At 43.0% G+C, this 25,420-nt stretch overlaps 1 protein-coding gene across 1 annotated transcript in view; it reads left to right on the top strand.

Moving 5' to 3' along the window:
• The window catches only part of LOC135255236 (Wilms tumor protein 1-interacting protein homolog), a 31,406-nt gene extending 9,088 nt beyond the window's left edge, over nt 1–22,318 (top strand). Inside the window, exons 2-8 of the mRNA XM_064336123.1 lie at nt 4,568–4,669; nt 14,389–14,456; nt 17,256–17,318; nt 17,488–17,618; nt 18,173–18,224; nt 18,345–18,413; nt 19,676–22,318. Of these exons, the coding sequence (XP_064192193.1) occupies nt 4,568–4,669; nt 14,389–14,456; nt 17,256–17,318; nt 17,488–17,618; nt 18,173–18,224; nt 18,345–18,413; nt 19,676–19,828 (638 nt within the window). The 3' untranslated portion in view covers nt 19,829–22,318. The remainder of the gene's footprint in view (nt 1–4,567; nt 4,670–14,388; nt 14,457–17,255; nt 17,319–17,487; nt 17,619–18,172; nt 18,225–18,344; nt 18,414–19,675) is intronic.
• Nucleotides 22,319–25,420: the final 3,102 nt, after the last annotated feature.

Genomic DNA, 25,420 nt, shown 5'->3' with positions numbered 1-25,420 from the left:
GGATTGTTCCATGTGATGGTCACAAACAACACAATAACAACATTGGGGATATAATGGTAAAGCATTGTCATGGTTTATATGCACTATATGTGGCCTAGTGTAGCCCTAAATGCCTTGTGCTTGTTTAGCAGTAGTACAAATTCTGAAGTACTCTTCTTTGTTCTTCAGATATAAGGAGGAGTAACTTTTTAACCATAACATAAGCTATTTAGCTATAGCCGATATTTGGAATTTATCTCTGCTCCTGTTGTTACAAATATATGGCAGGTGTATGGTGATGCAGTGCTACATGTGGTGCAATTCAGGACTTGCATATAGCAGAAAGCAAATGTAAGCTGTGAATGGAATCCAGATCATTAGGGCATGAGGAGGTTGCCAGGTGACAGGTGGCTGGGTGTGTGAAGGAGGGAAAGCTGGCTTTACAGGTGCCACCACTGCAAAAAACTAAAATAATTATCTTAATCTTAAGTATTTTTATTAAGTAGTATAATTCGTCTTATATTTAGGCTTTAAATCTTATTTATGAGACTTTTATAGCTAAATAAGACAGAAAGATTGTCAGTGAGGTGAGACAGTTTGGCTCATTTCAGGATTTGCCAATGGGATAAGACAGTTTCACTTGTCAAGTAAAAAGTAACTTAAATGTTTGCTGTAATATTTTGTACTTAATGGCAAAAGTCACAAAAGTAAGATTTTAAGTCTCAATGCAAGAACAAAACACTTAAGACACTATTTTTTGGTTTTTGCAGTGAAACTCTTGTCAATATTTAGTTAGTGTTGCCATTTAAATAACAATTAACAATTCTGCAGGCTCTTGACAGTGGAAGAGGCATTCCAGGATATTTTAGTGGCATCATATGCCCATAGCATTGCAAAGGTGACATCTGAATTGTTCATAAGGATTTAAGTACTCAAAAAGCACACTGCTTGGACTGTGTCATCAAAAACCTGCATTTTGGCAACAGTACGCTTTGTTATTACGGAATCCTGTGTGACAAGGCGGCAGTTGGTTCATATAAGATCTTTTTCTCAAATACTTAGCCTAAATACAGAAATTATCAGTCTGTGTGTGTATATGACAGGGTTTTTCCTGGCTCGAAATAGGGCTTAGATATGCTCTACCAGAGACGTTGCTAGACTTAAAGCTCTACAGGGGCACTTACATCCCTGAAAATCTGGAGCATCTTCATTGTCATTACTTGTGGAGGGAACTGTATATCAGCAGTACAAAAACACGAATACTATTTATACTGATCTTTTAAAAATGTGTTTTTCTTGCAAAAACATCTAGGTGCAATCAACATTGCCAAAGTAAGTTTATGAAAACAGCCCTCAGTCATTATACCCAGGATTACAATAGTTAAGTCAGTGATTGCAAACTCCGCCTATGCTTCCTGGTTGTTACATTATGCAAGCTACTTTGTGGTAAAATCTGATAATTATAAGGCCACGGGGCAAAATTGCAGTACTTTTTATCTGGCAACACTGCCTAGCATTGATACCAGCCATGCGGCAGCTAGTTTAAAAAATCTATATCAACTTGTCATTGCAGAAGCTGAAATGTATGATAAAGAATAGGCTCATTTGTTTTACATCGAATATCTTAAGTAGGCTACATCAACCCTGAGCTAGCTAAGCAGTTTTGTGTATATACAGCATGTACCATATTTATATTCAATTATATCACTGCTCAGGAAGTAGGCTATGATCTCATCTCATCTAGCCACATGGGCACTCTCCGTGCCTCAGTAAACGTGTTCTGGCAATGCCCCAGTCGGTTATACCGTAGGGATCTGGAAGAGTTTCGCCAGTTGGCATGGCAAGTTTACGAAGATAACTTTCTCAATCTTGGAAGTGTCGTCTTATTGCTTCGCATAGTCACTTAGCTTGCTTTCCAACAGTGTTTTGTCACCAAAATGCCCACACATCTTTGTTATGTCACAATTATTTACAAACTTTGAAAGGGTCTGTTATGATAGCCTTCATGTCAAGGAAAACATTTTAGAAAAGATGTTGCTTTATTATCCCATTCCACCACCTTAATGCAACTGAATCTATCTCACAGATAGTAATGGAGCTGAAGGTTTGTTTTTTAGATGAGTAGGTAGGCTGGAATGCAATGGGGCCATGTGGGCATAACCGGAGGTGTCCTTGGGCCGAGGCAAACAAAAAAACTGTGTTAAGGGGCCGTTTAGTTTATCTATTTTGAAACTTTACTGGGAAAACGTCTGGTGGTAAAAACCGTTCCAGACCAAAGCCCAATCCCCACAGCGTAAGCAGCTCCCTGCCCCAGAAGAGTGAGCGCTACTAATCAGCCTCTTGCAGTTTATTGGCTCCCGTTCGATAGCACAACTGGCTGACCTTGCTTTAATCGCAGAGGGAGCTCTGACCGAGTCTGGCCCGGCAAATTGCTACATTATGGCCTTTATCAGCCGGCAAAAGAAAAAGCGCCTTTGATTGGCCGCGTGAGGAAACGGCACCAGCGTGTGCCAGGCTACTTCCTGCTGATAAAGGGGCCCATGGCTGAGCCTCCTCCGGGGAAACACTCTTAATCTAAAATGAGAGCCATAATTCTGCTGCCTGTGTGGGGGTCGGACAGGAAGCTGGCTGGTTTTCCTTTGCCTGTGGCCTGTGCTCACACCTGTAAGTCTTATTCGAGACTGGGGCCAGGACAGTCTGACCTACCCCTACTTAGGCATAGCCAACACATCCATTTACTTTTGTGGTCTGTTGTTCTGAATACGTTTCTGAATACTAACATTTACTTGCTAAATATATAGTTAGGTGAGTGCTGCCCATTTAATCTGTACATTTAGGATAACTCTACCCTACCAAACCAGATCTCTCACAGTTCATAACCAGCGTGCTGATTTTCAGCTAATCTGCAAGCCCATACAGGTCAGGTGTTGTTAAAATCATTTTCTTCAACTGATCAGCTGACAACAGTCAGCATTGATCCTGAAGCAAATATATCACCTTCAGGTTGTTTAGCAGAATATGCTTTCAGATTATGAAATATCATTCCAAATGGTGGAAATGTACAGAAAATCGGGATGTAAAGGTTGATGGTATCATCTGAACTCTAACAAGAACTTGAAGGTAGAAACTTTTGCAGGAGCAAGACTCAGTTGATATCTTTACGCTGCTTTTTTTGTCGCTGCTGTGGCTGAAGGGAAAATTTTCATGATGAAGCAATTGCACAGTAATGATTGTTCACATATGTTGAGTCATCTGTGTTGGTCTTTTAAAACGTTGACATCATAGGCTAAATGTTTTGTCGTGTTGTCAGAGGGTTTTACCTTGAGATAACAAACTTGGATTGGACTGTGTACACTCCACAGTTTAGCCTGGATCTAGCCCTCTATTTGCCCTCCTGATTTTGCCGTGAGCCCTTGAAGAACTTACCATGTGCACACAGTGAAATACTTTAAACGTTAAGATATAGTGTGTTGTGCCATTTGACTGCCAATAATTTCTTGCCTACAAAGCTGTTCCTGGGAAACGGTTTTGAAATCCTCCCATGTGAGAAAAAACTTGGGAACCTCAGGAGGGGTGTGACACTGTACAATTCTTTATGGAGCTTAAAACCTGATTGTTCAGCCCTCTCCGAAGCCTTTGCTAGCCTTCGCCAACATTCAACCCAACCATTGTTTTCATGGCAGCATAACCCTACCTTTGTTTATGACCGGGGAAAGCATGCCAGGTCTAGCTCATCCGTTGTTGAGGTTCTGGTGTCCCATGGGCATGGTGGTCCTCTTACCTGCCAGGTCCTGTTCAGAGCCACGCCCCGCTAACACAGGTTGTGCCCACAGGAATGTTCCGGTATAAAAGGGAGGAATCTCTGTGACCCCAGCAGGCTTAGGTGTGCATGTGTGAGCCTTAGGGCAGTCAGTGATTAACCTTGACTCACTCCACCCACTAGCACCGCTACTTAGGGCCAGCGTCCATTCATGGGCAGGAATCAGCCAAACTGCATGTTACAAATCCACTGAAATTGCTTATCACTCAATGCTTCCAGTCATTTTCGGAGTTCTCTGATGTTCTGAAAAGTCTGCCCTTCCTCAGCGAGTCTTTTATCTGTCAAGCTAGCAAGCTATGTCATGATATCATTATCTTTTTCCTAGAAACCCGCCCAAATTATTTGTGACTGGTGAGGGATGACACATTTTCTGATTCTGTTTTGGAGAGTAACCATAACCACGTTCATGAAGGCAGATTCACTCTTCTGTCACCATGGCTTCACATTTCCACAGACATAATGGTGTCGATGAAGACTGAAGCAGCTGTGTGTTCACAGTTCAAAATTGCCTCTTACAGATTTGCAGTCCCCCATCAGTGTACATGAGCTCGAAGTGATGGAGTCTAATCATACTTTTAAATCATATCCTTTTAAATATGCAACTATTATCTGTGCAATCACTATTTTACTTCAATATTTGCACTGCTACTGAAAATCTTAAAGGTATGCCAGATATCTTACCTGAAAGGCCTTGGTATATTCAGTAATAGAAAGCCTATATGATTATGTGTATAATGTCACTGACTCTATGCCTCCTCTCTTTCTCAGGAATCTGTGTCAAATGTGGTAAGGGCGTGTATGGAGCCAGCCAAGCTTGCCAAGCCATGGGCAACCTCTACCACACCAACTGTTTTACCTGCTGTTCATGCGGTAAGTCTGTCTCAGTCTCAGCCAGTTTGCTACTCTACAGAGAACTGGCTTGTATTCAGTGTGAAAAGTGTGAAACGGCCTAGAGGCGGGCCTGTGATTTACCTGAATATGACGCATAGGTCTGTCTATAATTTTTTTTTATTCTGAGCTGTAAGCAAAGTAACCAATCTGTGTGATTTGAAAGGCCTGTGTCTCATGACTGAACTCTGTGGTGTGTTTTAACGTTCTATTGCTTCATATTGTGTTTATGATAGAAGTCACAATTTGAGGATCCATTCACTGTCCCCACACCTGTGTACCTGCTTACGGTAGCTACTTAGTTATCCAATATATATTTGCCAGTAATGAGTAGTGACTTCGTAAGGTAACATTACGTTTCCATGAGAGATGTTAGAGCTTGGTAATTATGCTTAAATATATAATCACTGAAATTGAAATACAGGTGTAAATTAGACAAGTACAATGGACCAAAAATTACAGCTTGGCAACATGATCTGTATTTAAGAAGGTACATACAAAAACTTTGGGTTTTACGATTGAGACCAGGCATGTCTTGTTGATGTGGGAGCTTTAATGGCTTGAATGGAGCCTTTTCTTATTGACACCAACAATATTATAGCTTGTTCCAGGTATTTCCATCGCATCAATTCCAGAGCAGTCGAGGCAGGCCCGAGAATTCACTCACTGCGACCTGGACCATTTCTGTGAGAGCTTTTAAAAAGTCCTCACAAGTGCACAAAAGTCCACCCAGGGGTGACGTGTAAGACAGCCAGCTGGTGTCTGTGTTTACGCTCCTAATAAGCTGCTGACTGCTATCTGAGGGATTGTGCGGAGATGGGGTGGCTGGAAGAGTAGTGGTCAACTTCTTTTCCTAGTGTGGCGCTGAGCCAGAGTTCGACCGCTTCACACTTCTGACCGGAGCTGGAATCGGGTGTCAATTTCTGGGGAGGACTTGGCTTATCCTTCATGGATTCATTGATTCCTCCCTCCAAGCGATCCCTCCCCCTTTAATTTCATAAGCACTTGGACTTGGGCTCCCATGACCGTCTCATTGTACCACTCTGCTTTAGCGGGCAAAACAGGGTGGAAGCACATCTGGATCAGAGGTCAAAATACAACCAAACTGTCATGTGGAGTGTTAAGCTGGAATGCATCGACTGAAACCAAATTGAGTTACGTTTTAAGCCGACAGATACCGTTTGCATTTTTAGTCGGCATCTGCAAGAAGTTTCTGAGTCAGGGTCGTAGATAGTCATAGCAGAAGGAAGGTAAATCCTCAAGGATCAGGACTATGTTTCGAATGGCTGCATGTCAGTTCTAATCTCAGTCATGAAGCCAAAACAACCGATTTCGATTCTGATAGCCGTTTTTTTTTTTTTTTAAGCACCAGGTAACAAAAAACATAATATTGTTTATTAGCTCTATAGGTTACGAATGCATTCAGATACTTGTGGGTTGTGGGTTGCTGTGGTATTTTCTCGTGCAGTGTAGTTCAGCGTACTGTGTTCGTACTGCAAAGACATGCTGGTGAACCCTGTACTTTGACTGAAAGTCAGGGGATAGCGCACCCTGTAGTATTTGACCCCAAAGGATAGAAGCATATTGTCTGTTTACATTGTGAAATAAAAAAAACTGAAATTGCACACTTGTTCATTTTGCAGGGTTTGGTGTCTGAACTCCATACTCTTGAGAGTGATGTTTCCACACGTGCACTTGCATCTTCCATCTTCGGTGTTACTTAAACACAGTTATTTTTATTTTTAATAATTGATTAGCAAATACCTCTAGGATATAATTTTAACCAATGGCATAATTAGGGTGCACATTTCCTGGAATAGGTTAATGATAACTGGTCTTGATGGTTAAAAAGTTAAAAAGCAAAGTTTAAACCCTGCATGGTTTAGTGTGACTTTGAACCCAGCACACTTCAGAGTATTCTCACGTATAATGTCCTGAAGTACGTAGAACATAGATTCTAAAGTTGGCTGCATTTACTCCCACACACACACACACACACACACACACACTTTACCAGCCAACACAGTGAGGTCGTCTCAACCGCTTGACTGACTCCGCCTCCATACCCTGCCGTGTACTGGTTGACACTGTTAACCACAAGTGAGTGCCAGCGACAAAGTCAGTCAGATAATAGACTTCTGTCTGGCCCTCCAATGATTCAGTAGACAGTTACGTGACTCGTTTCACTCACCAGACACTATTTAATAAATGTAACCGAGTTTGTTTGTGACTCCTCGTCCATCGACGACCACACCTGACGCATGGGCTGCCCACCTGAAGGAGGTGAGACAGGATTACGACCCAGTCCGTGACTCGGCCACACCGAGCCCCGTCCCGGCACTGAAGGGGGCCAGGGAGAGGGGGGTGTTTACATGGGACACACACAGGGGGGAGCAGGCCTGCACTCGTTTAGAAAATGGCGGGGAAATTCCCGTCTTAGCAGAACCAAACTCAGTGACTCACCCTCAGCATCCCGACCACAGTGTCTGCAGGTAATAGAGCCCTGTTTGTTCAGACAGAGGAGGGTGGATTCAAACCTGGGAAGGGGATTTTTTTTCTTTAAGGAAGTTCTCTCTTTTGGGTTTCTTAAATGAGGTCACCTCGCATAAACACGACAGTGATTTATGAACATTGACAGTCACGCTGAAAAGAAAATGCGTTACTGAGACTGTAGACAGGACTAAGCGATTTAGAAGAAATGTATTTATTTAAAAGAAACTTCTTTTGGGCTAACTGAACCAAAAGCAAAACCTTATTTCCAACATTAGACCAGTTACCCCCCCCAGGGGGCTCTAGATTTCCCCCTTTATGTTTGCCGTCAGGTAAATGCAGGGCCGTCGCTAACATCTGGGGTGAGACAGTGGAGCCTTGTTTCCTGGAGGCCTGTCCCAGCATCCTGCAGGAGGACAGCCAATGCGATGCCAAAGCCAAAACCAAAGCCAATGTCTCACCTGTGCTGTCCTCCCACTGACTCACCTCCTCACTACCGCCAGTGAGCCAGAGCCAGACTGCAGGTGTCTCGAGGGGTGGAAATCTAGGTTGAAAGATATTTTGTCATAAACTGACTCTGTTAACCCCAATATAGCTCAGGCTTTACCTGGATATAGCATGGCTAAATTCTAGTCGGTAAGAAAACTTTCACTTGTGAACCAGATATAGCTGGTTTTGTTACCTGAAAGCCTAGATGCCATTTCACCGATTTTTCACCACAAAAATGTACCATGGGCCAGCTCTTCTGTGGGAGCAACAGCAAGCAGACATGACAGTGCCAATGTTTTTATTTTTTTGTTTAATTTCCCATGGCGTTTTATGGCGTTGGCATTCTTTCAAAAATATATGGAAGTGCCTCTGCACTGTTGTCAGTGCAATGCATTAAGTGTCTTTATATAATGTATTCAGAGGCTTCATTAGCAGTCCTCATATTGTAACCACAGTCGGTTTCATTGTTGAAATGTTTTTCGCTTCTCTTACGCACACCTCAGATTCCACAGGGCGGTCTCTTTGCCAACCGTTTTGCCTGGCAGCTTTCCAAGGTACGTTGTCACTGCTGCCATGGCGACAAAGCCAGCCGCTAAGGTTAGACTAGCATATCGGGAAGCAGCGGGCCCATCACTGAGCTCTGTTTTCTGCTAGCAGATCTTCATAATTGTTTATCACAGGATTAGAGTGTACTTGCTGTACGGCCTCCTGGGACATGTAAAGCTAAAGCATTACTGTAGTGATGTATGTCTGGTCCAGAACTGAATCTTCATTGTGTCAAAGGCAACTGTGGCCAGTAGTCCCATAGGGTGGGCCTTCAGCTTCCTGGGTTTTCTTCACTTTATTAGTCGCACAGGCGACTCCTTGATCCGGTAACTGCGATCCACATGCTCCAGCCCTGCAAGACATTCAGGCTTCCACTGCAGTGACTAAAACAAACATCAGATGCTGTGATGTTGGGTGAACGTGGTGTGGCTGGCTGCATGCCTGCTAGTCTGAATTCTGGAGGGGATGGACCTTTAGATTATAATTGGGATTTTGGTCTTTCTTTTGGTCCATCTTCACGGAATGGAATTTTTCTGACTCAAATTCAATTATGTTTTGGGGCAGCTGGGTCTCGGGGACAGACTGTAATGCTGCTGTGTGTTTATGGAATGCATTTCAAATACATTTAAATGCATTTCTGTGTTAAATATCTTGCTATAAAAATGGATAAATGTTCAAAAATACAGGCTAATGCAGTTGGTCTGTGAAAGGTTTCTTTTTTTAATTGGAGCAGTGATTTAACTGTTTTCCCGAGGGGTTTGCCAAAAATAATTTCCAGGAAACCATGGTTATCAGCATGTTTATTGTGGGAAGCAAAAGGGTCACATGAATTCTGAGAATTTAAGATTGGATCTGTGTAATTGACTTTCAGTAATCTGTTTTTATTTATTTATTCCCCGTGTTTTGGGGCCATTCTGGCTTTCTGTGGACAAATTTGTCTTTGTTTACGTGGTGTAAGGAACAAAGTCGGTCGGGATTGGTATCCCGTATCCTGTAGAACAGGGGTGTTCAATCTTATCCAAGAAGGATTTTGTTTTAGCCCAGCACTGCAACACCTGATTTTACATTACAGGCATTTGGCAGACGCTCTTATCCAGAGCGACGCACAACAAAGTGTATAACCATAACCAGGTTTTGATTTAACTATTTAACTAATTATTCTCTTCAATCAAGACCTTAATAAGTACAATCAGTTGTCTTAGTGCTGGGTTTAAACAAAACCTGGGCCCACACCATTTTAGATAAGATTAGACATCCCTGCTCTAGAGGAATTAAATGATAACTCCAAACTATCTAGCCTAGATGCTAGAATGTAACCTTTGGTCAACAGGTCTGAGATCAAACCACAGTTTGGTTGGAGAATCTCTTTACTGCTAATAGAGCTTATGGCCAGATGGTCCCTGTCAAATGGTATGATTTATGTAAGTTGCAGTTGTATGATATTACAGTCATCTCGTGATTGTTTTGGCTTTTGAATATGGCTCAGCTACCTCAGGGGCTACATTAGATTTGACTTCCAAGGGTTATAAGATGAAATGTACTGTAACTGCTTTCCACTAACACAAATGCAAATGGTAAGATTCCATTCTCAAGTAACCAATGACAACATTACATTGTGGCTGCATATACAGCACTGAATAACACTAAAATTTTAGCTTGCTGGGTAGGCTACCTACTCTACTGGCATTTTGTATGTGCTAACATAACCTAAAATACCAGCACCAGTTGTTAGCAAGCTTGGTATAACTATCTGGAACCTAAAATGTATGTTCTTACTGTAGGTTAGCCTAAGCTTACATTTTAATAGATGAAAATGGAAAGCAGTTGAGTTGCACTTAAAGCTGAGCGTGTTTGTAACTTTCTGAGGTGTCAGCAAATTTTGCTTGTAGCAGAAAAGGTTTAGTGTTTTTAAAGAAGTTCACAACCAGCCCAGCTAAAAACCTTCCATATTTCTCCAGGCAACATTTTGCAGGCAACATGTTCAGGTCAAATAATGCATTGAACGGGCTTTGATTTTTAACCTCCAGTTGACCACCAATTGATCTGCTTGGAATAGCCTGGTTACGGAAATCTTCTTCAGCCTATTAATGGAGTTATTCATGAAAAGGCCTAGTAGTTGGTTCTGCCGCAGTCTTTCTATGGGGTCCTCCGTGGAAAGATTTAGGCTCTTGGGACTGAATCCACTTGAAAAAAAAACTACATTTTTATTAAAGCACAATTAGTCCAGCGACTTTTATCTACAGTCGAACCTCATCCTTGTCCACAGACCGTGTAGTCTGGAAGTCTGGAGTTTGTGTCCTTGGAGAAATAAGGCAGCAGTGCTGTGTGCAATAAAGACAGTTATTTATACTGTTTCTGAAAGGTGCAGTGTCTCACTTTATAGCACTCAAAATGGTTGTTGAAGATCAGAGAGATGATGGCTTAAACAAATAGAGTATGCGTAATGCATGTCGGCATTTGTGGTTTCATCAAAAGCTATTGAACAGTTAACATAAGTGGAGAAGCAATTCTGTCTAGCCTTTTCAATGCATGCTGAGATTGCTTGTTATTGATATTTTGGGTGCCTTTGTTCACTGATGGTGTTTTCTAGGAAATATCCTCTCCTCAGACGTGTACTGTGGTGGCGTATTGACATACAGTGAATTTGTGGTCATTAAGTCAGCCTAGGAATGGTCATAGTTATTAAGCCATGGCAGTAAATCTTATCATTAGGGCTATACACTAATTCTCATCCTGGTATGTAGGTCCTCACTGTGTAGGTAGCCAGGTAGGTAACTCTTCCTGGCACCTGCTCCTTATTGAAGTAAATTGTATGTAAAAATTGCTTCTTCTTTTTTTAAATACAAAAGATGGAGAAATTTTGGGGGAAATAAACATCACTGTCTCCTGAGTATTATGTAACTGTAACAAACCTTCCTTTGAGACTCCTTGTGTGTTTATTTAACATTCTTTTGAAATTGTCAGAGGATATTTTGGAATCGTACCACTACAAGAATTTTAAGCGCAGTATCAAAACAAGGAAACTGACCATTTTTGTCAGGGACAGTAAGTGCAAAATAAGTCCAGGAGATAACCAGCTAGTTTGATTTCTCTTTCAGTTATGAAGCATTCAGAGTGGCATCCTCAGAGAATGTTGCAGAGTACTAAACAGGAGTTATAAAATTTAAGGAACTCTGTGTTAATGTGAAAATATTCATATAAAGCATAGCACTTATTTACGACCGCATCAACAGCAACAGCGAGGCTGTAAATACAAACAGGATTTGAGTATAAAAATTGAGTAGCCAATGAAAACAACATTAGGAAGTGCACCTGAGTCGATGACACTGTAAATGTAATTGAAGAATTTACAAGGGAAAATGACAGAAGAAATGGACAAAACGCAATAGTAGATACATTTGCTGTTCTTCTGGTTGTGTAAGTGGCTGAGGAGGAAACTGCAGTAGACAGGTGCTGCAGTGTCATATCACACGGTGCTGGTGTATAAAATCAGCCCTGTTATGAAGTCCAGGTAAAGTAGCCAGGGCTCCCGAAGCGACAGGTAATCAGAAATGCAGAGGTCCTGAGTGGGGGGCTTGGTGCTGCCGTCTCTGTGGAACAAAGAGGAGAGAGAGATGCCCGCTGTGGAGCCTGGCCCCTCCCCTCCCTGAGCCGAGCTCCTGGGCAGGGGGGTGGGGGGGGTGGAGGGGGGATGAATAGGACAAGCCAGTGACCTCAGACAGAAAGAATGTCCCTGTTTGCACAGGCCTCCTGGTCCTTTAGGAACAGACCACAGCCAGTGCCGGGGGGTGGGGGGGCGGCAGGCAGGGAGGGGACCGCGACCTGCTTTGTGTTTACCTTCCAGTTCCGCGGCACGTATGCTCTGGCCGTTATAGGTGGGTCCGTAGCGTGGAATGCACCGTGTACAAGCAGTACTTTGTGAGATTGCGGATGTTGTCTGTAGCCAGTGAAAATCGCAGGTGACTGGTCCTTTAACGCTTCATAATACATTGCCTGCAGCACAAGGCACAAAAGGCAAGCGGCTTCCACCACCGTGTCTTTTACGGATGCGAGTAGCGTTTTCCAGCGCAGAAGATTTTTTTTGTTTTAAAGGATTTTCTGGTTTCACGGCTTAGAAATGATTTGTGTGAAATACAGGTACACTATTTAGAGAGCTAGAGGCTGAAAATGAAGGAGTGAAAACAGCTATTTCACATCCTGTAAGATCTGGCGGTTAAGTATGGAGCTGAAGATGTGCCTGAACTGTGCTCTGTGAAGCCAGTGTGATGTCATTATGTGTGATGTGTGTGTGTTGCAAATTTGTATGAAATGTGCTCTAAATAAACCCTGATTGATTGATTGTGTTGCATAATTAGAACTATATGCATTTAAATTCATATTTATTGTTAATTCATTTAGTTATTTTTACGTTAAAAATATAGCTTTTGAGCAGTATAATTAAACCCACAAAATTGTTATATAAGGGCCTATATTCTTTGGTCTTAGTTTTTAACTGCAGCAACAGTGATGCCAGTTTGTGGTTGAAGAAAGTAAGATTGACACAATTTTTTACATACAGGTCAAAATGAGAGTGCAGGTTTTCATTCCAACCAATCACTACACCTGCTGATTTCACTAATTAGTTCCTGCATCTCAGGTTGAAGGTGCACTAATGAGTGAAATCAGCAAGTGTAGTAATTGGTTGGAATGAACATGCAAACTCTTGGCCCCACATGATTGGGTATCACTGCTCTAAACTCGTACTGGTGGATCTACTAACTGTACATGAATTTTACTCCTCCCCTATAGGACGACTGGGCTGTTCTGCTGAAAAATAGGGATGTATATTGGTTGAGAAAAAATGATGGACATTGCTTGAGGCATTTCATAATAAATAATAGTTTCTTCATTGTGAATCAGTTATGGGGTAATGATGGAATAAAAAAATTCAACACATGTTCAGTTTTACCAGTGTAAATGCTGAAAATGTAAGTGTCATGCTTTTCGCAGATGTATTTTATTTTCAACTTTTATTGGTACACAACATCCTCCCAGAGGGTTCATGAGGCTAAAACCGCTGGTAGCAATAAAGATCTCAAAAGTACTTTCTCAACAGGCTCAGCCTTACTATATTTACTGTAGTGGTAGCAATTCTCCGATTAATACAGTTGCACTCCATGCAGCCCAGCCTGGTCTGTGCGTTCACATGACTCCCATAGGAGCTACTGAAGATGTTGTTTTAATGAGGATAACTTCCAGATCACATCAGGGGGGACTAACTCTCTCTGGCTAGTATGTGCTGTTGTGCAAGCTCTGCTCCAAGGAAAATGGAGGCAGTATTCAGTGGGGGCATCGTTTCCTGGAAGCTTTTCACTGGATTCTGTCTGGCTCCATAAGATGTGCGATTAAACATGTTGTAGTGAAAGCGACACCCTTCTCATTCTGCAGAGGTGTGGTGGCAGATTGCAGGGAAAGAGATTTGCCTGTTGGCACATCCCATCGGACAGCCTTACTTGCAGGCTCTTTTGCAATAGGAAACTGGATAGTGTCAAAGGTCATTAGTTCAGCCATGGGCCATTATGACCATTTTGAACAGATCTACACTGCACTGTCATGGCTGACTTCGCAAGTTGCTAAGTCAGCAAAGCCTGATTTGTGAACCCGTTAGTCTTGGTTTCTATATGTACATACTGTATGTAATTTCCAAGCCAGAGGTGAAAAAGGAACCATCTTACATGGTAAAATAGAACTTTTAAAATTCTTTGTTTTGCAGACTTTGTATAACAGAAAACAATGTGGTCAGGACAAAATAGTTTATATTCAAGTTGCAAAAAGCACAACAGTTTTCATGCTGGTTCTTCCTCCCCACATTGATAAATGTACTAATAAATGGCTTTGCTCTGCAGTCAGTACTGTAAGATATGCTACTTTAATATTATTAAACTATAGGAAAATATTATTTTCATCGTCCTTTGGTATTTAATTTGCAAATGGAAATTTTGAATTTCATTATTTTTTTGAGTCAGTCTCCAACATTGTATATCTGGGAGGTTTCATAGTTTACCTGCAAATCAAGTGATAAATCAAGATAAGCCCCTCAGCCTATCACCTTTTCCACTGTCACATCACCTTAACTGTGATTGGATGTGTCGCGTTGTGTCTTACTGACCTGTCATATTTCCTTCTGTCTTTTACAGGGAGAAGGCTGCGAGGGAAAGCATTCTACAATGTCAACGGCAAGGTCTACTGCGAAGAAGATTTTCTGGTAAGTCGTCCGCTTGTTCAGCGTAAATGTCGCGGAAGCCCGCGGCAGATGGGGCAAAGCGGCGGCCATCAAGCCTACAGATGTCTCCCGCCGCACGCCGTGGCCCTTCCTCCGAAGCTACGCGGGGTGTCGCGAACAGAAGCAGATGTTCGCGCGCCGCTACTGAATATTCATCGAATGCCGAGTGCCAGCCCTTTAAACTCTCGGTTCCTCCCAAGGAGCAAAATGACCTCATTAGTCTTGAGGAGCGCTAATGATGAGACCCCACTGTGGGAGAGGTCTGAGCAGCAGCAGGTCCCGGAGTCATGTTTCTTCCGCTGCCATATCGCACAGCGGGAAAGGGAACAAGAATTAATCAGGAAGCAGGCACGGGCATGCCGGGTTCTGCTGAGGATTTCTGCATACAGCATGTCCACTTCCACGTATGAAAAAAAACATCAAGGACAAGGCCATTTTACCCCCGAGCTATCATGCAAAGGCTTTAATGCACCAACTGCATTTATCAGTATTCATCACAACAGTCCTAGTTGGCAGCCCTTGATTTAAAAAAAATCATAACTTAAAATTTAGCCTTTAGATTTTAAAATGCGAGGTGGTGCTGTTTCCCTGTTATTTATGGCTTTTAGAGTTCAAAGCAAATCTCTCACTGAATGTTACATTAGTAATCTTACATTATCTTACATTAGTCCCCTTTTAATAGCATAGCTGTTTTTTTTTTTTTTTAACTCTGCCGGCAGATTCAACTAATTGGACACGTGTCGTGCCTTCCGCATCAACAGGTGATGTTCAAAAGATTTCACGAGAAATGAGTCAGTGAAGCAGGTTTCTTTATGAATTAACACATTTTGTGAAGAAGCAGTTTTTTTTTAAAAACACCTTGTGTGCGTGTGTCTGTCTGTGAGAAGAGGAATTGATTAACGAAAGCTTTCTGCCGAAGCCTGTCGGCAACTTCATCTGAGAGCTCCTTCTTTCTTATTCATTTAGTTTATAATGAGCTTTGTCTGAACACGATTTTGAGTGTTGGAGAGATAGCTGTATAGTCCATCGTTGGGATTTTCTCTGCGAGCTGTTATGTAATGGCTTCTGTTATGAAATTGTCCCGCAGGGGAACACAGACAGGGTCCAAGGTCATGGGTGCCCATTAACAGCGCTGTTTAAACATGAACACTGGACAGTTACAGGGAGTACCGGTCACTCAGTGCAGGAATGGAAACTCGCTTACTTTCCCCTCAGTGTGTACTAGCCATCACAGCACCCACCAAACAAGTACAGCACGTGCTGGGTTTTTCTTTGATCAACATTAGTTAAGTAAGACCGTGGATGCGGACATGTGGTCGTTATCTTGAGGAATAAGTCTATGCGCACAGAAATAGTATGCAGTCTGTGTTCTTCCCTGCCCTGAAGGATGAATCTCGAAGCGCTTCTGGAACATTCTTCACAACCGTGCAGCATTTATCAGTGGCCTGTCACTGCAGATCTCTCCTTAGTTGTTGCATTTGACCTCCTGGCTTCAGGTTCATCATGCCTATGTGAAATATTTTGAAATGATCACAACAGACATAATGACCAGCGTTTTTCTTTTTTTTTGTCCTTGTAATAAATTTCATTGTTTATTTGGCAAGTTAGTGGAATGTAATGAACATGCCCTTGAGGCAGTTCTCATAATGGTATGTGTCAAAACGGTGAAATAATTTAGACTATTAATGCAGAATGCGAATTTGTGTAAATTGTGTATTGGAATATTTTTTATATAATTGATTAAATACCTGTGTTTTTTGTCTGCTCAGTCTTCGAATATGGCCTCCCTAAAATGTACAAGTTTGAGAAGTATTTTGATGTGACGATTTAAATTGTTTTCAGAAACCCCTGGTATCAACACAGGTCGATAGTCAGTAGATTACGTGAAGTGATAGGTCTCAAAAGTATTAGGACAGTACTTCATGCCTGAGACAAGGGTTACAAATCCTGATTCAGGGGCCACAGGGATTACTGGGTTGTTTCCTACCTTAAAATCATAAACTAGATTAGACCCAAGGATGCAGGTGACTTCACTGTGTGACCTGCTACTTTATTGAAGTGCTGAGCAACAAGGAAAACCGCCTAAGCGGATGGTTCACCAGGGTTGTGCACCCTTGACAGACAATGATGTCCTGCTAATTTCTAGAGAAGAAAATAAAAATAAAAAAATAAAAATTGGAAATGACTGCTCATTGCGTGCCGAAGACTTCGGTCATTTTGCCGTTGGCAAGGTGGACCATCCCCCTTACTCCCCTGTCTCCAAGAGGCAGGCAGATGGTGTGTTTTAGAGAACGGCGTAACAATGTTGGCTGCATCTAATCAACCAGCGCAGCTAACACCCAGCTGGTTCCCCCCCTCGACCCTAAGGTCACGCACCACAGATGGCCTTCGTCCGAGCTGCGTGCCTTGGCGACCCTCGAGGATGTGACCCTAAAGATCCGCTGTGGAATCACGCTGACCTTTTTAAACTTTTATCATCTGTCTGCATGCAGCAGGAAGCAAATGTGTTTAGTTCCTGTGCGTTTGACACCAAAAAAGATATTTAAAAAATCTCCCCTTTATCATACAGCAGAGAAAAATTTGAATTCTCCTTGTTGTAAAGGGAACACTTGCGCCCACTATAGATCACATGCTGTAATTGGTCTTGTCCTGTGCGGTGGTCCCAAATTTGTGTATTTTTCTGTTTTGCATGCTAGGAGTGCAGTTAGCAGAACCATCCATATTGAAATAGTAACTTCTCCAAAAAAAAAAAAGATTAACAATTAATTTCTTTTTTTACAGTATTCCGGGTTCCAGCAAACGGCAGAAAAGTGTTTTGTGTGTGGCCACCTCATCATGGAAATGGTAAGAATTGCATTAAGTTCTCTTGTCGGTTATTTGCACTTTTGTCGGTTGAGCACATCCCTGGTGTGTTGAATTCTAACCCATTTGGAGCAGGGCTCCCTTAAAGTTCCCGTCTATAGCGCCTGACTCCGCCTGCTGGTCTGATCGTCTCTCCTCTGGCTGTGTGCAGATACTGCAGGCGCTGGGCAAGTCCTACCACCCCGGCTGCTTCCGCTGCGTCGTCTGCAACGACGGCCTGGACGGGGTGCCCTTCACCGTGGACGTGGAGAACAACATCTACTGCGTGAAAGACTACCACACGTACGGCCAGGGGTCCGCCCCTCTCCCACCTCTGTCTGATAGGGCCACCCATACATAGCGTCCTTCATTATTCAACATGCGAGGGAAACTAAGCAGCGCTCTGAGAAGCAGCTTTCCACGAGCTTCCCAACTAATAGGGTCGCAAAGCCACGAGCGGGCTAGGGGTCCGCCCCTCTCCCACCTCTATCTGATAGGACCATCCCCACCCAATGTCCTTCTTTATCCAACTTGCAAGGGAAACCGAGAAGGGCTCTGAGAAGCAGCTTTCCGTGAGCCACCGAACCAAACACGTCGCGAAGCCGCGAACTGCTGTACGCGTTGATGTTCGCAAACCGAATTACCGCGCTAACTGGCACCGGCGGGTGTCTCCATGGTTAAAATGCGGGCGGAATTAGCGCTAATGTGTGTTTACGCGTATGAATCAGCCCTTCGGGAGCCCTGATTACTGCGCGGCGCTACTACAGCGCTGCCCCCGTGGAGACCGATAATCCCGAGGCTCCGTTTGTGTCGACAGAAAAGCTTGTCCTGACGCATGCATTTTTTTGGTTTCGCAGGGTATTCGCTCCCAAGTGCGCCTCCTGCAACCAGCCGATCCTTCCCGCCCAGGTAATTTGCCGTTAGCCGCGCCGTGCCTCTTGGCTGACATCAGCGCTGTAACCGCAGGAGCGAGTTCTGCTCAACGGGGGTCCCCACATTGTGTAATTGTGTGCGCGTGTCTCCCCGCAGGGCTCTGAGGAGACCATTAGGGTGGTGTCCATGGACAAGGACTACCACGTGGAGTGCTATCACTGCGAGGTGAGGCTGTGCAGCCGGTCTCCCCGTCTGTCTCCTCCGTCTCCGTTTCACACAGGCTGAATAATCCGTCACGGCCTTTCCACACTGCATCTGCCCAAAGCGCACTGAGCCACCGTGTCAATTTTGGAAGCCCCGGGGCTTTCTGTCTGTCTGAGAATGTGTGTGTGTGTGTGTGTAGGTGTGTGTGTGTAGTGGTGTCGTCGTGTGGTGTGCATGTCTTTCTGTGTCTGGTGTGTTTTGTGTGTGTGTGTGTGTGTGTGTGTGTGTGTGTGTGTGTATGTTGGGGTGGTGGTTGTGGCATTTAGTCCTTTCTGTATGTCGAGAGTGTGTGTCTGTGTGGTGTGTTGTGTGTGTGTGTGTGTGCATCCTGTCTTCGTTGTCAGGTGTGTGTGTGCTGTGTGTCCTTGTCTGTTGTGTGGAGTGTGTGTGTCTGTGTGCGTGTGTAGGTGTGTGTGTGCATGTCTAGTCCTTTCTGTCTGTCTGAGAGTGTGTGTCTGTGTGTGTGTGTGTGTGTGTGCATGTCTATCCTTTCTGTCTGTCTGAGGGGGTCTGTGTGTGGTGATGTGTGTGTGATATCTGACTGTCCGTTTCTGGCCGCCTGGTGGTTAGAACATGGTGGTTATCATTGACTGCGCTTCCGCTGCCCTGTGTGAGAATCCGCTTGATTCTGGCTTTTACTCTTGCCCTGTGGAACAACATTACCATTTCAACCCTTAGTCACGGCACATTCATTCACTCTTTGTTTTCGTTTGCATTAAGACTCTTTAATGGCTCGTCTTAGATGCGTTTTGAATGTCACTCAACCGCGGTTGGCTTTAGTCCAACATCCATTACAAACCATAAATAACCATTGCTGTTTATACTTTCCTCTCAAAGATTAAAAAAAAGGATTAGATGTTTAAACACGCACGTTGAGCACCATGAGCTGTCGGTCACAGCAGAATATGATTTCACGGGTATTCTCCTTGCGGGAACTGAACACATATATTTCTTTACCCCTGTCACTCGCGCTTGCCTAACAACTGTTCCTGTTCCAGTTGCGTTTGTGGGTGGTGTGTGTGTGTGTGTGTGTGTGGAGGGGCTCTTGCTATCACTTTCAACCCTAAGCATTCTGCAGGCTCTGTGCAGTAGGCATTGAATGGTGGTATCCAGCCTTATATTACATTCATTTAGCAGATGCCCTTGTCCACAGCGACTTGCAGCGTAGGACTTAGCGGCTCCACTGCTAACTCCACTGTGCTCCCCTCTGCTCCGTTCCGCAGGACTGCCAGCTGCAGCTGAACGACGAGGAGGGCCACCGCTGCTACCCCCTGGAGGGCCGCCTGCTCTGCCACGGCTGCCACATCCGCAGGCTGAAGGCGCAAGCGCCCGCGCAGCCGCCCGCCGGGTGCCCCCTGCACGTCACGGAGCTGTGAACGGAGCCAGCGGGCACAGCGGGCAGAGCGGGACTGAGAGAAAGCAGCAGAGACGGGGATGCGGAGAGAGGCACCCTGGGACCCTCTCTGGCCAACCAGAGGGCGCTCACCTCCGGAGTCTGGGAGGTGGTTAAATTGACTTGCGATGGCGCGCGCTGCTAGCCGAGTGGGAAAAGAGCGGGAAAATGGCGGATGTCTCGCCTTCGTTTTTTAAGCACATTTCAGCCTCTGAGCTCTACGAGTCAGAGAGGCCCAGTATAAACCCCACAGGCGTGACCAGGGCAGTGCCTACCCACAATGCCAGGGCAGAAGGAATTATTCCCCCCTCTCCCATTGGCTCCTTCGACTGAAGTTGTGCACCTGCAAGGTGTTAACTGCTTTCCTGTGTAACTCACCATAAACACCGTGGCTCTGGTTAGCCATGTACAAACAACCGTCTTACTGCCCTCGCACAGAGGAACTGCTGACATCGTAACTCCGAAGTAGCCACCCTTCAGGAATCTCGCACTTAAAGAGAACTGTTGTCCTTTTCGCTCCCTTGTCGGGACACAGTAGTCCACCTACATTCCTATTGGCTATGCAAGGGAACTGCACACCCAAAAGTGACGCACAGCCCCCCCTGTGTGACTTTCCAAGAACTTAAAGCAGTTTGCGACCTAGCACGTACTGCTGAAGAACGCATTGCTGGCATTAATTCCACGTGTAATATCTCAACCAGCGTCAATGTTAGTTCGATGTGATTTCACAAGCAGTGTCTTAATTATAACAAGAGTTAGATGTACATAGATTGCCCTTTTTATATATAAAAATATATATTTTGCAGAATCTTTTACAGGAATTTCAACTTTTCCACTTTAGGAAACTAGAGATGTAGCGTTTTGTCTTGTTTTGTTTTTGGTTGCACATGGAATCCGAGAACAGGGCCTATGTTCTAGGCGGGATATTCATGTGATGCATAGTCTTAATCTGCTGTACAGTATTGGTCCAGGGCATTGTCCAGCCTGTCATGGTGATCCAGGAGGTGTCATTGGTTTGCCCAGTTCAGACAACACCCCAGACCTCCGAGACGCCTTGTGTTTGCTTTTAATGTATTGAAGCCACCGAACTGTCAAACGGTGAACGCAGAGCACGCATCACGTGACCATAGCTGGACGTCCCCTTGACCTTAAACACACACATTTAATAGCGAAACGCAGCAGTGATGCGGGGCGGTAACTTTAGAGCTGAGTGGTGTGAGTGGCACGGTGTGTCAGACAGACGCTGACACACAGACAGAGGTGTTCAGCGCAGCGTGGACGGGGAGTATTGGACAGCCCGACAGCACTTCATTCCACCCTGGAAACAGCAGGGCCCTGGGGCTTTTCAGTGTTCAATCTCATACTGGTTTAAAATATTCATTCTGCCATTTTACATGTGTAGCAATAGTTCTTTGTTCCTCCCAGAACCATTTGCAAGCACCCCTGCTGTTAAAGTTCAAACGCACTCTCCGTTCTCAACCACGATAAACACTCACTGACCCGCTGCTCTGAATCTCAAGCTTGCTCAGAAAGGGAGGGGCGGCGGGGGTTTCTTAATACTACTGAACTGAACAGAGACTGAAGCTATAGGAGAAGAGAAAATGGGTGAGAATGTACGGAATGTACTTAAACTTTATGTATAAAACGGGCCCATTTCGAACTTAATGCCTAAATCAGCACAAATAATACGTTGCCACTTGCAAGTGGGAAGCACAGTGTCTTTCTACTGTAAATTCAACATTTCCAAAGAACCGTCTTGCTCTGTCTGTTTTTAGTCTTTTTTATGGTGAGAGACTCTAATCTCTGTTATATTTGCAACATTCCCAATGTATGTGGTTCTCAAAGTTGGGTTTACTAAAGTACAGTACAGAAATAGTATATTACCTACGTTTATCTACGAGACAAAATTGAAACAAACATTTTCCATTCCAGGATAATTGTCTGTATTGCAATAATTAGACTTTCTGTTGTATACCACCTAATTAGTTTACCTGCACAAAATGAACCAGCTAGTATAACTTCACTTTCTGTCGTAAACCCAAACAAAAATCTTTTTCTCCTGCAAGTAATTCTCAATTAAAGTGTGAATGCAAGAGGTGTCTATCATTCAGTTTGATTCCTTAGATGGTTTGTGAAAAGACAGGTTATGTAGAATTTATTTATCCAAATATGAAAAGTCTAAAGTTATTTAATGTATTAAAAGTCAGAATTGTCATTTAACCTTAGATGATATAATATTCTTCATTTTTTCAGTAACGTGGTCTTGTAGTTAACTTAAGCCAAGTGATTCTGTCATTACTGGTCAAGGATGCTTGAAGCATGATGTGCTGTCAGTCATGTATGTGACCTGCTGGGTTTTTGAAATATTTGTTTTGGGTTTTTTTTTTTTTTCTTTTTCTTTTTTTTGGTTTCCAGAACCAGGTCAGAGCTCACAACTGAAAATAAAGAAAATAAACACCTGTTGTCTTAGTAATTTACATGACCTCTTCATCTTATTTTGACGTTGACAAAACATCTGAATCTTGTACTTACTCAGTGAGGGTCATGCCTAAGCAAACGGCTAAGCTTTGACGGTTCATGATTTTGTCTTAGATTGAACCTAGCTGTAGGAAAATATGCCTCCCATTACCACTGAAGAACAGAGTGGTATCATTCCAACAACAGGAGTTTGTCATTATCGACTTAAATTACATTCTGGAATGCAAAGTGCACGGTAAGACCACCTCGATCTCTGCCCACAAGACAGCCATCAGTCTCCGTATCGCATAAACTAGACACTCTGCACTACAAGGCAAGAGTAATGACAGAATAATCAACACTAAGGGTTCTGCCTCAATATCAGTAATCAGTTCTATGCTAGAACTGCTCCAGGCTTGATACTTGAAGATTTACGTGTTTATTTGTCTGTGGGAGCGGTAACTGGGTAATGGCAGCTTGTATGAGATTAAGTCCTTTAATGGCCCCAAAGCAAGTTTTCTGCAGAGGAGTCTGACACTGAATATGTGTTTTGGCGCACACGTTCATCTTCCCTTAGTGCTTTACTCTAAACAGTTTAAGTAACAGTCTGGTCTTCTCATGTTTCGTTTCTTCTGACATAATTAGATTTGGATAACTCTACATCTTGAAAATTGAATTCAGTTATCTTTTTGGCAGTTGTGTGCATAGGGGCCCCTATGGGTCTGTATGGTGTTACTAGAGTATTAACTATTATGAGGATTGTAACTATTATAAAGGATGGTAGAAATAATATGATGATGGAATGAGGACTTAAATGAACATTATAAAATAGATAGCTCTGGTTCTGCATGCTGATTGGTAAACCAAAGGCCGTGAGAATGAATAATGTGGCACTGCTCAGTAGAATGATCACACATCATTTACATAAAACTTCACTTTCGATTGACATCAATAAGCTAGATAACAAAACATTTAAAGTAGTCAACCATAGGCAAATATAAAATGAGACTTAGTATCTCAAGCCTCGGCCCACTATATTTTTGGGCTGTCCATTGTTTCACTTGCTAGCATGAAAAGGAGAAACCATATTAAAGACCTTGTCCAATCACTGAAGCCAGATAAGTAAATCTACATTATGGATTAGTCCTAAAGCATTTTGGTTAACCAAGTTTATTGGTTGTAAAGGGGAATTTAAAAACAGCTGGATAAGACCTTTCAAATAGAAAAATATACAAAAAGACAAAAAAAGGACATTAATTATTTGACATAACATTAATAATACACAGCCAGAAGGAAGCCTCAGATCAATTTTAGGGAATCACTTTGACTAATTCACTTACATTATGCCTGTCACCTCCCTAGATATACTACTCTTTCAAAAAAAAATTCACCTCAATATAGGGTATGCCTGAAGACATTCTTAACTATTTGAGAAATCCCATTAAGTAAAAAAACCTGCCTTTTACCAGACCTGAAGAGTGACAGGCTTGGATAATTTGATTAGCTGCAGGCTTTGAGGGGCCTGTTGATTTGCCACATCACTCTGTGTGTGGGCGCACATGTGAATGTGTGTAAAATCAAGGCCCAGAAGAGAGTTTACAAACAATAAAATATTAATTACAAATATTACACTAATTAGGGTAATATTTGTAACTAATATTTTATTGTTTGTAAACTATTAGTACGTAAAGGTCCATGAAACTGAAATCTCTGGATTTTTTGCCAGTGTATTTCAATACATTTTCACATTCACAAATGGCCCAGAAATATTTTCTAATGATTCTTCCAAAAAAAAAAAAGGCTGAGATTGGCTCACTTTTCGCCTTCGCCTAGCACACTGAAGACACTGCACCGAAGCGCATCTGTGCTGAGACGATCTGACAAAAATAAAATCAGATTATGCAAAGTGCGGCCCCTTTTTTCAATTTTATTGATTTACACTTTTTGGTCCAGCACTGGTACGTTTCAAACAAATTTTGGGAGTGAAGCCCGTTTCCTGTTCTTGCCTTAGCTTAATGCCATTTTCAGTGGGTGGGGTTTACTGGGTACAATGTACGTCACTGAAATGCTAAGACCACTGAAATCCTTTCTTTTGTGCATGCAAGCTAAGTTGTAAATGCGTGAAATTTGCGCCTTCTCATTTATAGTGCCCATTTTCATGAGGAAGACTTCACCAAATATTTACAAAAATAACATGGCTTTGCTATAAAGAACCACTGGTGCATGGTGCATGAAAAACTGAGTTTCTGAAATATATATCCGCCCTGCTAAATTTCTGTTGAATTTGGGGTGTGTGGGTCATGAGCGTAGTTTCCCTGTGCCAACACATGGTGACATCAATGGCAATACAGTATGACTCTCCTATCAGTGCTAAGGTTTTTATGGAGTACTGTGTGCGAAAAAGTCACTAGTTCACGACTATTACTGGTCTGGGGAAAGAACAAAATGGAATTTGTTTTTGACGGCTAACTCCCACAGGAAATAAGGTCCAGCGTATTTTTGGAATGAATAAAGCGGAACGTGCCAATTACAATCATTACCAACTGAAAATGTGGGTAAAAGAGTTTCCCATACAATTGTCCCATGTTATGGTTTGAGGGTATTGACTTGTCTGTAACCAGAGCTGCAAGGATAATACCCACGGTATTTTCAGCATATATTTAACTGAGATGTTTGTTGTGTAATTCATTTCCCATGTGCCTCACAAACTATCATGAATCTAAAAGCCAGATCACTGTAGCCATTCAGTGTGTAAGGCATGGTTAGTATCAGTACATGAGAATGCACTAGAAAATCAGGCAGCTACAGGAAGTGGAGTTGGTGCAATGAAAGGACAAGTAGGAAATTGGATAGGGACACTTTACTAGTGGATGTTCAGAGGGAGTAGGTTCTAAATTATAGCATTGTCTGCCATGCCCTTGACCGCATGTTCAATCCATGACACAGTCACCCTTGTCTTCTGAGAATTCTGCCGCAAAATCAATCGTCACCCAAGTACATTGGTGGTGGATGAAATACACACTTACCAAAAACTTTTATGTCTGACACTGAAACTATTTTTTAGTCCTCGTAAATCAAGTGACCATTAAGTGAAGTGAACGTTACTCTAAACCATAGA

Source organism: Anguilla rostrata, chromosome 5 (genome assembly GCF_018555375.3).
Source record: "Anguilla rostrata isolate EN2019 chromosome 5, ASM1855537v3, whole genome shotgun sequence".
In the NCBI taxonomy this organism is placed as follows: domain Eukaryota; kingdom Metazoa; phylum Chordata; class Actinopteri; order Anguilliformes; family Anguillidae; genus Anguilla; species Anguilla rostrata.
This window is presented reverse-complemented; position numbering and strand designations above follow the sequence as displayed.